Source organism: Rhinatrema bivittatum, chromosome 10, assembly GCF_901001135.1.
Source record: "Rhinatrema bivittatum chromosome 10, aRhiBiv1.1, whole genome shotgun sequence".
NCBI classification, from domain to species: Eukaryota; Metazoa; Chordata; class Amphibia; order Gymnophiona; family Rhinatrematidae; genus Rhinatrema; species Rhinatrema bivittatum.
In genome coordinates, this window is record NC_042624.1 from 75,381,730 (window position 1) to 75,398,146 (window position 16,417).

Sequence of the window (16,417 nt, forward strand, 5' to 3'; positions counted from 1 at the left end):
AAAAAACTGAAAGGCACCCCCTAGATATACCGGTGTGCCACCTGTGACCTCCCAGTATTTTCTCTGACTCCAGCAGATTGAGAAGCATAACCTGCGGTCCTGATCTGTTAAAATTTCTACTTGGTTATTCAGGTTCCTTTTTCGATCATTCGCTATAACCTGACTAGATCAACTGGTTTGCTACTGTTTTACCTTAAAAAAAAAAAAAAAAAGTTTAGTACTAACAGGCAGGGGTCTGTTTCCTTCTTTCTATTCCCATTTTTGTTAGGCTTGCAGCGCAGGTTTTAAGGCAGGCTTGGCAGGGCAAGATTTTGATATCTGCAAAGTTTGTCTTTTTGCAGATGATACTAAGATCTGTAACAGAGTGGATACCCCTGAAGGAGGAGAGAGAATGCAACATGATCTAAGAGAGCACGAGGAGTAGTTGAAGGCTTGGCAGCTGAGATTCAGTGCCAAGAAATGCAGAGTCATGTATTTAAGGTGTAGTAGTGATGGGGGCCTGGGAGACTAATATGCATGGACTGAAAGAGACCTTGAATGATAGTGTCCGTAGATCTGAAGGAAATGAAGCAATACAACAAAGTAGTGATTTGGGCCAGAGGTATACTGGACTGCAGGAAAAGAGAGGTGATATAATTCCTCTGTTCAGATTTTTTGTGAAGCCTCGCCTGGAGTACTGTATTCTGTTCTGGAGACCATATATCAGAAGATAGAGTAGAAGTGGTCTAGAGAGGCAGCAAAATGGTGCAGGATCTGCACTAGAAGAACACGTGAGATGAGATTTGAAGACCTAAATGCATACTCTAGAGGAGAGAAGACTGGAATTATGATAGATTTTTAAGTATCTGAAAGGTATTAATGCAGAAGAAATAAACCTTTTCTGATGGAAAGGAAGTTTTAGAACTAGGGGTCATGATATTAAGTACCAAGGGGTAGATTTGGAAACGTCAGGAAATTTTATCACGGAGAAGGGTAGTGGATGCATGGAAGACCCTCCTGGGGAGATGGTGAAGACATGAATAGTACCAGAATTAAAAAGGGCATGGCATAAACACAGAGGATCCCAAATGGCTAAAGGATGGAAATGAAGAAACAGGGTAACCTGTGGTAACCTTTGAAGTAATATTTCTGCATAGGAATAATCTACATGAAGTAGCAGTTATAACCCTAAACAGAAAGCACTGGGTAACTTGCACAGAGAGGCAACTATAACCTTAAACACCTTGCTGTGCAGTCTGGACAAACTATTTTGATCTTGATCTGCCATCATTTATTATGTTACCTGATTTAGTAGTAATATTTTAGCTTAGCATGTCGTTACCATTCAAAGCAACTAGTTTTCTCTTAATGCAACGTTCTAGACCTTAAATTTGTCCTTAGAACTGTGAATGTTCAGTAGTCAGTAGGAATAACACAGAGTTGTCCTGTCTTTCCTCCTGAAACAGTGAAACTGTTGGAAATATTTTCCTTTATTCTGACACTACAAATTTTAAAACGTTTTCTCCAAACCAAAACTTGGCACACTGAAGATTGGAGTTGCATTTTCTCTTCCCTGTGCAAGTCAGTATAATCTCCTGAGTTTATAAGATTTAGTACAAATCTAAAATGATTATATTGAATCAAAATAGGAGCCCGTTTGAGCAATTGGTTATCCAATATCTTTGATATTTTTTCTTTACTTTTTATTTGCATTTCATACATAAATCAAATACATCTCGGTATGCCAGAGATAAAACGTGTAACAAGAAATTATATAGCCAACAAAAGGGAAAAAGGAAAATATCTGCACAATCCCCTGCTTCAAATGAGATCCACTAATAAAAAGGGGGAAAACCTATGACCCATAGGTATAAAATCAGCAGTAAACAAAAGGAAACTATTCATAGCAGAGCAGTACACTCAAAAAAACATACAAACTGCAGAGCATATCACTTAAACTTCTTATGAAAAGAAATGGAACTGCTGGACTTGATCCTGCTCCTTATTATCCAGGAAAAAAACCTAGCTTGAGGAGGCTCAGAGTATATTTCTAGTAACTAAACCCACATTTACAGGGAAATCTATTAATACAAGTTGGGTCAATACCACCTGGGGCATAATCAGACATTTCTTCTGTCTTTCCTGGGTTTCTTGACACAAATCTGGAAAAATCCATGTCTTTGAGCCCATATACAAAGTCTGATGCTTACAGAAATAAAACCTCATAATAATATCCCGATCCCAAAGAAATACAAATGTAACTAACAATGCAGCTCTATGAACTTCTTCCTCCTTAGCGTTTTCAAGAAAATAAGTCAAATTAAGGCTAAAAGCTGAAAAGTTCGTAGCCCCCATCTTCCATCTATCCTTCCACAACTGTTTCCAGTGTATTCCTTGGAGAAGATAAATAGAGCATTTTATTCATAGGTAGAATACCCCCATCAGGAATTCCCAACACGTGTAAAGTATTTAAAGGTGAATTTTAAAAGCCCTACGCACGCCAAAGCCGGGAGATATGCGCAGAGGTTGCGTACGCCGCACGGATTTTAAAAGGCACGCGAGTATGTGCGTATTTCCCAGTACGCGCACAAACATTTTTTCTTAAAGAGGCAGGCATGTACTGGGTGGAGCATGGGCGTTCCAGGATTTTAAAATTAAATCTGCACGTAAATACTCAGCACATAAACATGTGCCTGGGTCCCCTATCATGTAACTTTACTTCTGCTATGGATGGAGTGTAAGTTGTAAAATAAAGTCTAGGTTAGTCAGCGAGGTTTTAAGGCTCGGAGCTAACATGGTAAAAGGGAGGCTATTTAGTTAGGGGGTTAGGAAATCCTATCCTTTACCTGGGTGAACTGGGAATGAACTGGGGAAAGTGGTAATTGTGTCGGCACATGTGTCATTTAAAATCCTCCCACTTTACGTGGTGGAGGCGGCATTTACGTGCGCACATAAAATTGTGTGCACATGTATGTGCGTATAGTCTATTTGATATCATGTGCATGTTATAAAATGGCCGTATCCATTACCGCGAGCCGGCATATGAGCGTATATTTGCACTTGGCGTGGCTGTTTAAAAGTTACCATCCCCATTAGCAGTTCTTGTGGCAACCAGAGATTTAGGAAAGTTCAACAATCTATTGAACTTTCAAACCCATAATAGATCAGAGTTTTTTGAACAGATTTTTGTGGAGAGGACTGTTCCAATTTCAGAATCCTGTCCACCTGAGAAATTTTATTTTACAACTTTGATATTTTAAGATTCACACTGCCATTTGACTGTCTGCATAAGATTTAGTCTCATGCTGATATCCTGCTTTCACAGTACAGGTTGAATTCAAGGCTCCCTATAACATATTTCAAAAATCATTTTGTACTAAGTCACTACATGAAACATGTTGTAGCGAGATATCGGCACTCCCTTAGTATTAAGAAAATGCCATACTGGGTCAGACCAAGGGTCCATCAAGCCCAGCATCACGCTTCCAACAGTGGCCAATCCAGGCCACAAGAACCTGGCAAGTACCCAAAAACTAAGTCTATTCCATGTTACCATTGCTAATGGCAGTGGCTATTCTCTAAGTGAACTTAATAGCAGGTAATGACGACTTGATTCACTGTGTACCTAACAACATACACCCTAGCACACCGTTTTTGCTTGATTAAACCCCATGTTCTCCTTTGAATGCTTTCAGAATAGAGTTGGCTGTATTGTAATATTTCCACTGACACCAAAGTTTCTGCTGCTCTTTCTCAGGCTCTGCAGAGGACGATCTGGTCTTGGAAGTGGTAATAATGATTGGGACAGTGTCTACGGATGACTCGTGTGCTGCTTTGCTGGCTAAATCTGGGATCATTCCAGCACTCATTGAACTCCTGAATGGTAGGTTTGATGGCACTAACTGTTCTATAGTGCATGCCTTTTATAATGGGAGATTTCCAAAATGAAATCTTACATTTTTCAATTAATAGCCGCAGCGTACTACCATGTTCTTTGGAGTTTCTGGGTGAGGGGAGAACAGAGGGTTCCAAAGCTAGTGTGAGACAAAAAATTAGAAGACTATCCTGCTCTGTAGAGAGAGGTGAAGATGATTTCCATGGACTCGTTTCATTTTTCTTGGAATGCATGTTCCTTTTTGACTCTGGTATTGGTTGCTTTCTTCCTTTCCTGTAGAGGAAACTGACCTTATAAAATCATCAAGTCTGTGTCTGTCCCCCTCCTTCCAAAATAACATTTGAATTGTTTCTTCAATTTTATTAAAATTTCTGCCACAGATGATAAAGTTCCCAACTCATATTCCATGTGCCCTTGACATCCCCAGTGCTTAAACTCCCTTCTTCCTTTAATGTCTAAGTAAACAAATCATTTCAGTTCATTGTAATCAGGGAGCTGAGTATGTTGTGATGTCTTTAAGCTGCCCTGCCCCCTCGGGTGGTGCCCTTAGGTCCATGATTACATAGATTGCAATACACACAAGTCAATTCTCTCTAAAGAAGAAAAAGAGAAGTTAATATAATTATATATATATATATAAAAGTATAATTGAGATTCTCTCAATTATACTTTTATGATTTTTATTTTTATGTTTAATAAGACCTATTAACTAAGTTTTTTAGGTTTCTCTTCTCTTTTAGTCATTAATGTTACAACATTATTGTTAAGTTTTGAACTAATGTACCCTATTCCAAGTTTCATAACCTTGTTCTATGTAATGCCTTTATTGGTGATTTTCATGTTCTGTTTCAATGTAAACCGATGTGATCTGTATTTCATACAGGAACACCGGTATATAAAAACCAAAAAATAAATAAATAATATCTCAGGGATGTCAGAGCATTGCGATGTCATTGAAGATTTTGAAAGTTGGTTAGTAGTCATAAAAATATGCAAGTTTCTCTACTAAAGAAGGAAAGTAGACATGACATGTTTACACATCAACTTATTTTTAACTTTGTCTATGAATAGTAAATTTCATTCCTTGTTTCTTTCAAAACCTTTTTACATTTTGCTAGAAGACCCTAGCTGAAATGGACAGCTGGGAAATAAGTATTAAAAAGTAAGGTACTACAGGGAAGAAAGAAATATAAATAAGAGGTGCTTATCCCACGTCCTTTTGAATTCTGTTACCGTTCACTACCTCTTCCAGGAGGGCATTGCTAGAGAAGGCCACCAAAATGGTATGGAGTCTGCACTGAATGACCTATGAGATGCGACTTGAGGAAAGGAGAAACGGGGATACGATACAGACTTTGAAATACCTGAGAGGTATTAATGATGCACAAGAATCGAACCACCTCTGATGGAAAGAAAGCTGTAGAACTAGAGGTCATGATAAGAAACTCGGGGGGGGGGGGCTAGAATTGTAACAACACCAGGAAATATTTCTTCACAGAAGGTGTGGAGAATGCCTGGCCTGCCCTCCCAGACATGATGGTGAAGACAAGAACGGTTACGGAATCCAAAAGCATGGGATAAGAATAGAGGATCCCTAATGGTTTGAGAATAGAAATGGGGTAATCTATGGTAACTTTCAGTGTAACATTTCTGCACAGAGTGGCAGTTAAAATCCTAAAACACCTTGCTGGGCAAACTGGATGGATTATTTTGTTCTTTATTTACTGTAACTTATTTTGTTACTATATCCTCTCTCAATTATTCCTGTTCTGTCGTAGGTGTCTGGATTGTTTACCCCGATTGTTTATCTTGTTTTTTGTCATCCAGTGTTTGCCCCTCTTCCTGAGATGTTTTTTGCCTTTGGTTGTTTTTGGACCTTCCCTTTTTGTGATGTCCCCTATCTCTCTTACACTACTTGTGAATGTCTCCTTTTCCCACACTGTGTGTGCCTGGTGAATACTGTTCTCATACCCTTGTGGGTACTGGAGGCTCTCTGCTCTACCCATCCTTCTGTATGCCCAGGGATCATCTGCTTAATCCTGTCCTCTTTGGACATGCAGCTGTTTTTTCTTTTTTCTTTTGTGTTCCCTCTAGAAACCTTACTTTTTTTTTGTTTTCCATTTGTTCCTTTAGGATCTTCTGGCATGGTCCTGATGACGGGAACTCCTGCTTTTATTTACTCTGTCCTGACAGTTCTCTGTTTCTGTTGTCTCTTTGCCTTCCACCTTTAGTGGTGAGGTTGCATTGTGTGCTTAACGTGAAAGCTCCTGTACCCAGATCTGTTTCCTGGTCTGTGCACTTCTGATTTCCCAGCTCCAGGAGATATTGTGCAAATTGGATGTCAGCACAGACTCCTGGACCAGCACTAATTAGGCTCATAGGTCACATCTCCTTATCATAGTCCTAAGTGCTTGATTTCTTCCGATATGTGCTTTCTACTACTTAACAACATGCTGCATAACTACAAGAGTTTTTCTGACAATTTGCTGTAACCTGAAATGGTTCTGTGGGTCTGCAGTAGATTATCTTCAGACTCTCTCATAGATCTCTCTCTTTTCAGTGTCATTATCTCTAAGTATGGAGACATACCTCTTATCATTTGGAGTAATCTCATAAGTTTCACAACTGACTTTCTCATACTGAAACAGAAATATGTTGACCCCACAGCTGTACCCCTTACAACACACTGATCATAGACAGGGATATAACAGGATGAGCTGACTGTGTCCTTTCCTTCATCACAGCTCAACAGGAAGACGATGAATTTGTCTGTCAGATTGTCTACGTCTTCTATCAGATGGTGTTTCATCAGGCAACAAGAGATGTTATAATCAAGGAAACTCGTATCCTTTTATGCTTGATCACTATTAGAGATTTGCACCGGACAAGTTCGATATATCTATCTTGCTATGCATCCAAAATGAAAACAGTTTTGATGTGTCTCACATCTGTATAGTGTTAATATTTTCATAAATCATATATGTTGTGAGATCTATTTTTGTCTCAACCTAGTCAGCCAGTAAACATTTTTGTCTAAATGAAAAAGGATCAAACACCATTGCTATAATTTTTTAAATAGAAACCTAGGCGTGGAATTGCAATAATTGCTACTAGTTAGGATTATGGTGTTTCCCAACCAGTGTGCCTTCAGACCTGATAAGGTGTGCCTCGGAAAAGCCACCACTGCCTGATTCTCAGATCCAGACCAGCACCTGGGCTCTGTTCTCAGCACCTCACAGCAATAAGAGACACCAGCAATGGTTCTTAAATGTGGAGAAGCTCCTTTCTTAGAACATGTATGGTCACATATGCTTCCCCTTCCTAGCTACAGCATGAGCCCCGGAGTATGGAAATTAGTAAGCACCACGCAGAGTATGGATATTAGAGCCCTGCTTTGTTTGGCACACACATCTTCTGCCTTCTGAGCTTCCTCCTTTAGTCCTTCCAGAACATGCGCTGAGCATTAGATGTGACTTATTCAAAGTGTTGGGGAGAGCAGCAGCAGTGGAGGAGCTCTGGCAGCCACATGTGGCGGCCAAGGTAACTAATTGAGCTGGCTACATGTGCCACACTGACGTCTCCTGTCTCTTGCACTTGTATGTAGAAAGAACTGGTCCTTAGTGATGGGATCATGTGTCTTGGCTCCTCCCCGCCCCCTCTTTATTTTAAAATTTCAAAAAGAGATGGGCAGGTCTTTCTGTGCTTCCTTAGCTATTCTTCTGGGCATATGAATACTCTCCATGTCTGCATTTCCTGCTCCATGGAAATGTTTGTTAATATAGGTGTGCCTTGGGCTTGAAAAGGTTGGGAAACATTGCTCTAAGGAACGCTCTTTGTGTCGAGTGGTCCACCTTTCAGAGCCTCACCATTGGCATCAAGTTTGTAAATCCCAACACAAGTTTGATGTTCAGAGCCTCTTTTGGCACTAACTGCACAGCCTAATTGGTCCCTTGGCATTGGCCAGCCCTGATGCCCAAGGAGACAGCTTTGGGCTTCCTAGATCTTTGTAGGGTTGGCACTCTCCCAGACTTCTGTGTAGTATAATTTTGTCTGAATTGGTTTGTAGTCCTATAGCCCTGCTTACATGTCAGGAGAGTGATGTTTTTGAAGAGGAATATTTTTCTGACCTCTGCTTGGGGCCATCTCCATTGCAAGCAAGGAACAGATCTCCCTCTGAAGATCTGCTCTTCCCCACTTTTTTTCAGAAACTAGCTAAGGCCATACTTTTCATTTATTTAAAAGTTTTTACATTCTGCTTATATTGAGTTGCAGGTATGGGGTGAATCCACGGTGCAGCCTGGATGGCCCCGAAAGAGTTGGTGGTAGTACCTGTCCACCCTCTCTTTCAGGAAATACAGAAGAGCATGTGGGAAATTGAGCTCACCATACTTGATGTTGGTAAGGACACCAAGTGTTATGTGCAGGCAGTTGAAGAACTCAGTGCCACATACCAGTAAGTATATGTTGAATCTGCCCCGAAAAGGACCAGGAAATAAAGAGCTCGTGCTGCTGTGTCCATGGGATGAGATTCTCAAATCACGAGACTTTTTGGGAACAAGAACTATTAGAAAGCTATGAGCTAAAATTTTACTAGATATATATGACATAGTTCTCATATACCATCTTGGAGGGGGCAGGGGCAAGAATTCACCCAGTTTTTCTCAAGAGAAACACGCAGAATTCCTCAATGTATTGGAGACTGGTAAGGAATACCAAGAGTACTTAGGTCATATGAACCAATGTTTATCATGATATGGCGTAGAGAGCTTCTGCTATGAACACTGATTCCCACAGGCCCACATGGTTTGGGCTTTAGGTTTTAGTAAAGATATATTTATCTGATTTTTTTATATCTATTTAGGGATATAGCAAGACATGTCATCACACAGAAAAGAAATCAGTAACATTAATCCCAGTTATATAAACATCTGGTTTCTGTTACTATAGGGCCTGCCCTGAAGAAACTGATCATGTTGGGATCTTTCCCAATCCTAATCACTCATAGCAAGGGAACATTGCTTCACCTTAGCATCCAGTCTTTGTTGAGGGGATTTTATAAAATCTTTGCCTGTCAGAGGTCCTTCTGGTTTCCAGGATATAATTTACCAGAAGGTCTTATGGTTCTAAATAAAGCTGGTTTGTAGTCTGGTATGAGAGCAAGGCCCTAGATCCTTTTCCTATTTCCACACAAAAATTGTGTGAATACCTTCTACATTTTTCAGAATATGGCCTTAACATTAACTGTTCAGATTGACTCAGTGCAGTTGGTACTTAACACCTGCTTGTAAAAGGAAATAGTCTTTATAAAGCTTATACTTGACAGATTTATGCGGGGCATGCTTTAGTTGAAACCGCTGATCAAGCTGCAGTATCATAGGAAATCAATGTGGTACTTAAGATCTAAATATGTATGCCCTAGATGAGAGGAAAGACAGAGGGGAAATGATAGAGACCTTCTGTTCCTACAAAGGTATTGATAATATACAAGAAGCAAATCCTTTTTCAGAAGACAGAATGCTCTAGAACAAAAAAGGTCCTGGTGTGAGACTCCTACAGGGGTTATCCATTTCTAATTGGTTAGCAAATTGCATCTCTTTTGTTTATGCTCAGGCAGGCTTGTCCTTAGAGGAGCATGTCAAGGACTATATCATCTAGACCATAGTAATGTTATTTGCTCATATGTGGTCTACATCTGTTGTCAAGATTTTGAAGTTTGCAATATGGCATTCAGGGTGCAACATTCAAAGGGTTTTCAACAAGGCAAATGTGTTCACCCTTGGGGAAAAAGTCCTTTGAATACTGCCTGCCCCACCCTCAAAGAGGAAAAAAGGATGGTACAAATGGCAAGGCCAGAGATTTTGAAATGTTCACGCTTGCTTCCTACTGAGTTTTCTCACATACTTTTTTGTGCTTGCAGAGTTGGCAGGGAATAGCCTCCCTGTGGCACTAGCCAGCCAGCACATTTTTTCACAGGGAGCTTCCTTTTAAAAATCTGTTTGCAGTCCTGTAGGAAGTTTTGAATTTTTAGCCCCTCAGTTCACACATTTACATCCCATTACTGTTTTAATGCAGCTTTTCAGAAAGATACACTGGGTTTGGACAGTCTAGTCTCCATGGCCACTTTGAGGGGTAGAGTCCAGTTCCTTCTCCCCTAGAGGTTGTCTTCCTTGTCATAAAATGTGGGTTAAAAAAAAAAAAAAAGTAAAAACAGGAAAAGGCTTACCCAAGAAAAATGTTCTCTTGCCCGTTGGTGGTCTTGTTGGTGTTTCTCCCTTTTTCATTGAAGACAGCCCTTAGCTAGGTCATCGCACTTTGTGGCCATGTGAACCTACTTGTCTTCAGAGAAAGCAAACTTGCTTACTTGTGTCAGGTATTCTCAGAAGACAGTTTCACCAGTCACAGAAACCCTTCCATCTTTTCTTTTGGAGTCGTTCTCCATTCAGAGCTGTGCTATCAGAACTTAAAGCAGCAATGGGGCTGCAGCAACGTGGAAATGCCCACAAATGTGTGGTAAAAGCTTTTTCTCAGAGAATTTTGGAACAGATGGAAGGAGATGCAGAGCTCCATTTCCCTCCTTGCTGCTTCCACCTCACTTCACCGGAAAGCAAGAGAACCTGTTAATTTCTAAAACTTGACTAATTCTGTTCAGATTTTTGGATTGTCCAGTTTAGTAAAACCTACATTTTAGGAGACTTTCACAGCAAAGTAAGAGTCTGCCTAACGGGGCTCCATTGGCTTGGATCTATAAAGTGTTTTTTGGCACATATGTAGAATACATCTAACATTGTAACACATACAGATGCTGAATTTGCACAAGTTTGGACTTGTGAGCAGTAGAGCCAATTGTTTAGGCTTTACACTTGGCTACTGTAATTTTCAATATACAACATATTTTGTTTAGTAAAAAAAAAAAAAATCATTGGAGATTTAAATGTAAAAATATTTCCTACAAACTTGTGAAAATGTCACTAATAGTACAGTCAGAGCTGTAGCATTAATGCATTGAGTTCAATAAAATTTGCTGCAAAAGGAGTTCTTCATATCTCTGTTGAACTAGGTAATCAGTTGTACAAGTTCCCTTTATAGGACACAGGCATCTGGCGCAGAAAACATCATACATTGCAGTCTGTCTTTATCACAAATACTATTTCAGTTCTTGACTTTTGTCTTTGTCCTGTTAAGCTTACACAATAATCACCATGGGAAGGCTGTAAATATTAGTTTACTGTGTATTGTAACCTGCCTGGAATTATAGGTAGGTGGGATAAAAATATTTTTAAATAAATTAAATATTGTAAGTTAGATATCTTTATTGCAGCACAAAATATCCCAAAGTGAAAGTTCAAATTTGAGGAGATCCAGTGATTTCTAGTAGCTAATCAAATGCTCCATACCTAAAAAAAATAAAATAAAACATGAAAATAACATTAAGAATATGAAAAAAAAACCCCCAAATGAGTTTTTAATTATTTCTCAAGTAGATAGCTTTCCAAGATGAATGCAGAGTGAAAATTTAAAATTTTGGTGATACAATTTTGCTTTTTGACTGACAATAGATTTGGCAAATGAGGTTTTCCTGGATATATAGAGCTATGAGAGAACATGACAAACCAAAACTAGATGAGACATGTGTTCACTACCACTTGTTGAGTTGAAACCATGATTGGCATGAGAAAATAATACCCTCAATCCTAGGGACTGTAATCCCGTCAGTCATGTTTTCAGCCCTCCAGGCAAAAGTTTTCCGGTCTGGTCAATAATTGTACATTCTAAAATATTTAAGAAAACTAGGTACAGTGATTTTTCAAGCAGAATCATGTGACCATGCAATGTACTCCCTTAATGCATAATCAGATTTTCATGAGTCATTTGGCAGTGACACAGCAGTTTTAACTGTAGCTGATGGCATCGCAGTATATGCCAACATCTATGCAACTGAGATGGATGAACAAATATTAACCAAAAGCTATTGTTGCTTTACAATTAAAAAAAATAAAATTAAAATTAAAAAAAAAACTGACTCCTGAGTTCAGCTCCTTAATGATTTCTCTGCAGAGGCTCCAGCATATCTCATTGACCTGATGCATGATAAAAATGCAGAGATCCGCAAAGTCTGTGACAACACCCTAGATATCATAGCGGTAAGTCATTGAACGGGTTTCGAATTTACTGCTCAGTAAGATATTTCTGGGCACAGCAACAAACTCATTGGTTTTTCTTGTTATCCTCCTTTTCATGAATGCATTTATTCTATCTGATACTTCTGTAATACTCCACTCTATCCTCTCTCTGGATGTCAAAGATCTAAATCATTTCAAAACAAAAAAACATCAGTACGAAGAAGGTAAATTATAATGATTTTGTTGGCTTTAACCACTAAATTAATTAAAACTGTTTTGCTAGTGTTGGTGCTTTAATGCTTACAGGGATGTCTTCATTGTTTTTCTTTTGATAAATATTTATATTCTGACAGTAGTACTTTCAGCCTGACAGTACAAATACCGAGATGACCTCACAAGGTAACCTCATCTGCAATAAGTCATACTCAGCCAGAATATAATGTAAGATAGCAGAGCTATATATATATAGATAGAAGCAGAATTGCTGGTTAGAGTAGATAAGATATATACTTTCTGCCACTATCCTTTCCACGCTGCACGCGAACGAGTCTGCAGCTAGGCCTGCGCATCCGGCGCTGAAGCCCGTCGGGGCAAGGCCTTAACAAAATGCACAGCACTCGCCTCCGGGGCTCCAACGCCGGCCACGCGGCCGGTCCCTCCACTCCGCCCCCTCCGAGACGCAGCAGCCGATTGGACATCTCCTTACCTCGACGTCAGCGGTAAGTGGAGGTTTTAAATCTCAGACGCCCTGCTCGGCGTCCTTTCTGCCGCGATCCGCTGCACGCAAACGAGTCTGCAGCTAGGCCTGCGCATCCAGCGCTGAAGCCCGTCGGGGCAAGGCCTTAACAAAACGCACAGCACTTGCCTCCGGGGCTCCAACGCCGGCCACGCGGCCGGTCCCTCCACTCCGCCCCCTCCGAGACGCAGCAGCCGATTGGACATCTCCTTACCTCCACGTCAGCGGTAAGCGGGGGGTTTTAAATCTCAGACACCCCGCTCGGCGTCCTTTCTGCCGCGATCCTCTCCATGTTGCACGCGAACGAGTCTGCAGCTAGGCCTGTGCATCCGGCGCTGAAGCCCGTCGGGACAAGGCCTTAACAAAATGCACAGCACTCGCCTCCGGGGCTCCAACGCCAGCCACGCGGCCGGTTTCTCCACTCCACCCCCTCCGAGACGCAGCAGCCGATTGGACATCTCCTTACCTCCACATCAGCGGTAAGCGGGGGTTTTAAATCTCAAACGCCCCGCTCGGCATCGCACACCGGGCGTCGCGCGACGAAGGAGCGCAACAAAGTGGCAGGCCCCTTTGTGCGCCCCTTCGTGCGCCCCTTCGTGCACCCCTGAAGCACAAGACCTAACTAGAGAGAGTGTATAGTGCAACGCTTAATCAAACAAATAACAACTACTTCACGCCATCATATCACCAAATCTTTCACAACCACCGGAACTCTCACAGCCTACAACACTCAACCAAACTTCTGCCAGCTCTCAACTTACCATTCATTCCTCCACCGTCCAATCTACAAGCAAACATCAACCTAAACTTCACCATTCACTCACCCTTCAGTCTTACAAACTTCTTTGAAGCATTCCACCTTCAGCCTTCAATATTTACCTGAACAAGCACCAGCTCTGATTCGACTGCATCCAGTACTCTTCCTACCCTCACCTCAGAAATCAAACTCTGCTCCTCAATAAACAGCTATCTGGTCACAACTGGCCACCATGCTTCGTGGCCTCCCTATTCCAACTCTCCATCATAGGAGGACCATTTTTACTGGTAAACTTCTCATGACTAGCCGACCACACTCCTACAAAGCCCTCATTCCCATCATGGTCTCCCCTATTACTCAATTGCTAGGCCTAACTCTATTCTCCCTACTTCTATTTAACGCCCAATCCCTCACCAAGAAAACCCTTATACTCGACCTTCTTATTGATGCTAACCCAAACCTCTGCGCCATAACTGAAACTTGGCTCAAACCTACAGACACTGCACTAATTAATCAATTACCAACGCATACCTACGATTTCTTCACTATTCCCCGACAGAAAAGAAGAGGAGGGGGTATACTTCTTGCTGCCAAAAAAGATCTGAATCTCACTCAATACCCAGTCAACTCACCTACCAAACTTGAAACAGGCCTCTTCAAATCAGACGATCTTCAAATCCTTCCTGTCTATGCCCCCCTGGCCTTCTCGACTCGGACGCATCACCCTTTCTAGAACTAACATTTGGATTCCCCAGCAATAATACTTGGAGACTTCAATTTACATGTCTACGACCCTTCTCTTTCCACCAATGGCGAAACACTCCTTACCGCCATGTCAGCCTTAGGCTTCAAGCAGATTATCAAGAAACCCACCCACAGAGCAGGTCATACCTTAGACCTCATCTTCATTAACTCAGGCATCTCTAACGCTACACAACCGGTCTGCGAACCAGTACCCTGGTCAGACCACGCCCTAATCTCGACCACCTTCTCGCTGACACAAAGAAATAGCAATCAAGCCCCTCAACAGCAATTCACTTACAGGAAATCATGCACCTCCGATGACCTCCATAATCACCTAGTATTAGAACTCCCCCTCATATACGTCTCCACTCCGAATTCAGCCCTTCATTCATGGCATAATATAACAAAAGCGGCAGCAAACAAACTCTGTCCTCTGACAACTAAAAAACTCAAACACAACCATCCTAAAAGACAACCTTGGTTTAATGAAGAACTTCAAAACCTAAAACTCTCCCTCAGATGGAATGAAAGCTAATGGCGCAAAGCACCTACAGCGTCCTCCCTCTCCGCCTACAAACTTGCCCTCCACCGCTACAAAACCGCACCATGTTAAAAACAAAAAGAGACTTCTATGCACATAAGATCCATCACATGATTTTTGACGCTAAAGCCCTGTTCGCCTACGACTCCAACTTAACTCAAATCCAAGCACCGGATATACCGCTTAACAAAGCCCAAGAAAAAGAAGAGGAGCTGGCCCTCTTCTTCAGCAACAAAATCACTAAGCTTCTAATAAAGCTAACGCCCAACACCTCTTCCCTTCACAATATCTAACTAAACCCCAACATAAACATCTCGCTCAATTCGTTCTAACCTATCACAACTTCAGAGATCCTGAGAGTACTGAAAAAAATGAAACCCTCGTCTCACCCTTTTGACCATATCCCGTCCAAACTACTACTTCTTATTCCAGACACCATCTCCAAAGCCATGGCAGACATCATCAATTGCTCCTTATCCCAAGGAATCTATCCAGACGACCTTAAAATGGCTTCCATTAAACCGCTCCTGAAAAAACCAAACCTAGATCCAGAAGACCCTACCAACTTTCGCCCAATCTCCAACCTCCCTTTCATTGCCAAGATCATGGAAAGACTAGTTAACACTAGATTATCAGACTACCTTGAGGATCACAAAATTCTTTTCCCCTCTCAATATGGCTTCAGGAAATCATTAAGCACCGAATCACTTCTTATTTCCTTGACAGATTTCCTCATCATGGGCCTTGACAAAGGCCAGGCCTATCTATTGATTCTCTTGGACCTCTCAGCCGCCTTTGACACGGTCAACCATGCTATGCTCCTTAACCAACTATCTAACATCGGCATAACTGGCACCGCATTGGCCTGGTTCAATACATTCTTGAAAAACAGAGGCTACAAGGTCAAAATACACAACAAAGAATCTAAGCGTTACCCTTCATCTCTAGGAGTCCCTCAAGGCTCATCCCTCTCACCTACTCTTTAACATCTACCTTCTCCCTCTCTGCCAATTACTAACCAGCCTGAACCTAAAACACTATCTTTACGCTGACGATGTCCAGATTGTGATCCCCATCAAAGAATCCATCAAAAAAAACCCTAGATCTATGGGAAACATGCCTTCGAGAAATTAACTCCCTCCTCTCCAGCCTGAATTTAATCCTAAATTCCTCAAAAATGGAACTCCTTCTCATATCCACGGAGAACGGTTACATCCCCACAAACCTTTCAGCAAACCTACAAACAGCCCAAGTGAGAGATCTAGGAGCAATCATTGATAATCGGCTAAACCTAAAAGCGTTTATAAACCAAACCACCAAGGACTGCTTTCATAAACTGCACGTCCTAAAAAGAATAAAACCACTGTTCCACAACCATGACTACAGGACAGTCTTACAAGCAATAATCTTCTCTAAGTTAGACTATTGCAACTCTTTACGATTAGGTCTCCCATCATCGCATACTAAACCTCTCCAGATGGTGCAAAACACGGCAGCCAGAATACTTACAAATACAAGGAGAAGAGATCACATCTCCCCTATCCTCAAAGACCTACACTGGCTGCCGATTCATTATAGAATATTATACAAGTCCATCACCACAATATACAAAGCTATCCAACAATTCACTCCGCTCAACCTTCAA

At 41.3% G+C, this 16,417-nt stretch overlaps 1 protein-coding gene across 1 annotated transcript in view; it reads left to right on the forward strand.

The window, feature by feature from the left end:
* Nucleotides 1-16,417, forward strand: part of KIFAP3 (kinesin associated protein 3) — a 204,249-nt gene that overhangs the window by 127,108 nt on the left and 60,724 nt on the right. The window contains exons 15-17 of the mRNA XM_029617575.1: nt 3,737-3,862; nt 6,619-6,717; nt 11,930-12,015. Coding sequence (XP_029473435.1) covers nt 3,737-3,862; nt 6,619-6,717; nt 11,930-12,015 — 311 coding nt within the window. The remainder of the gene's footprint in view (nt 1-3,736; nt 3,863-6,618; nt 6,718-11,929; nt 12,016-16,417) is intronic.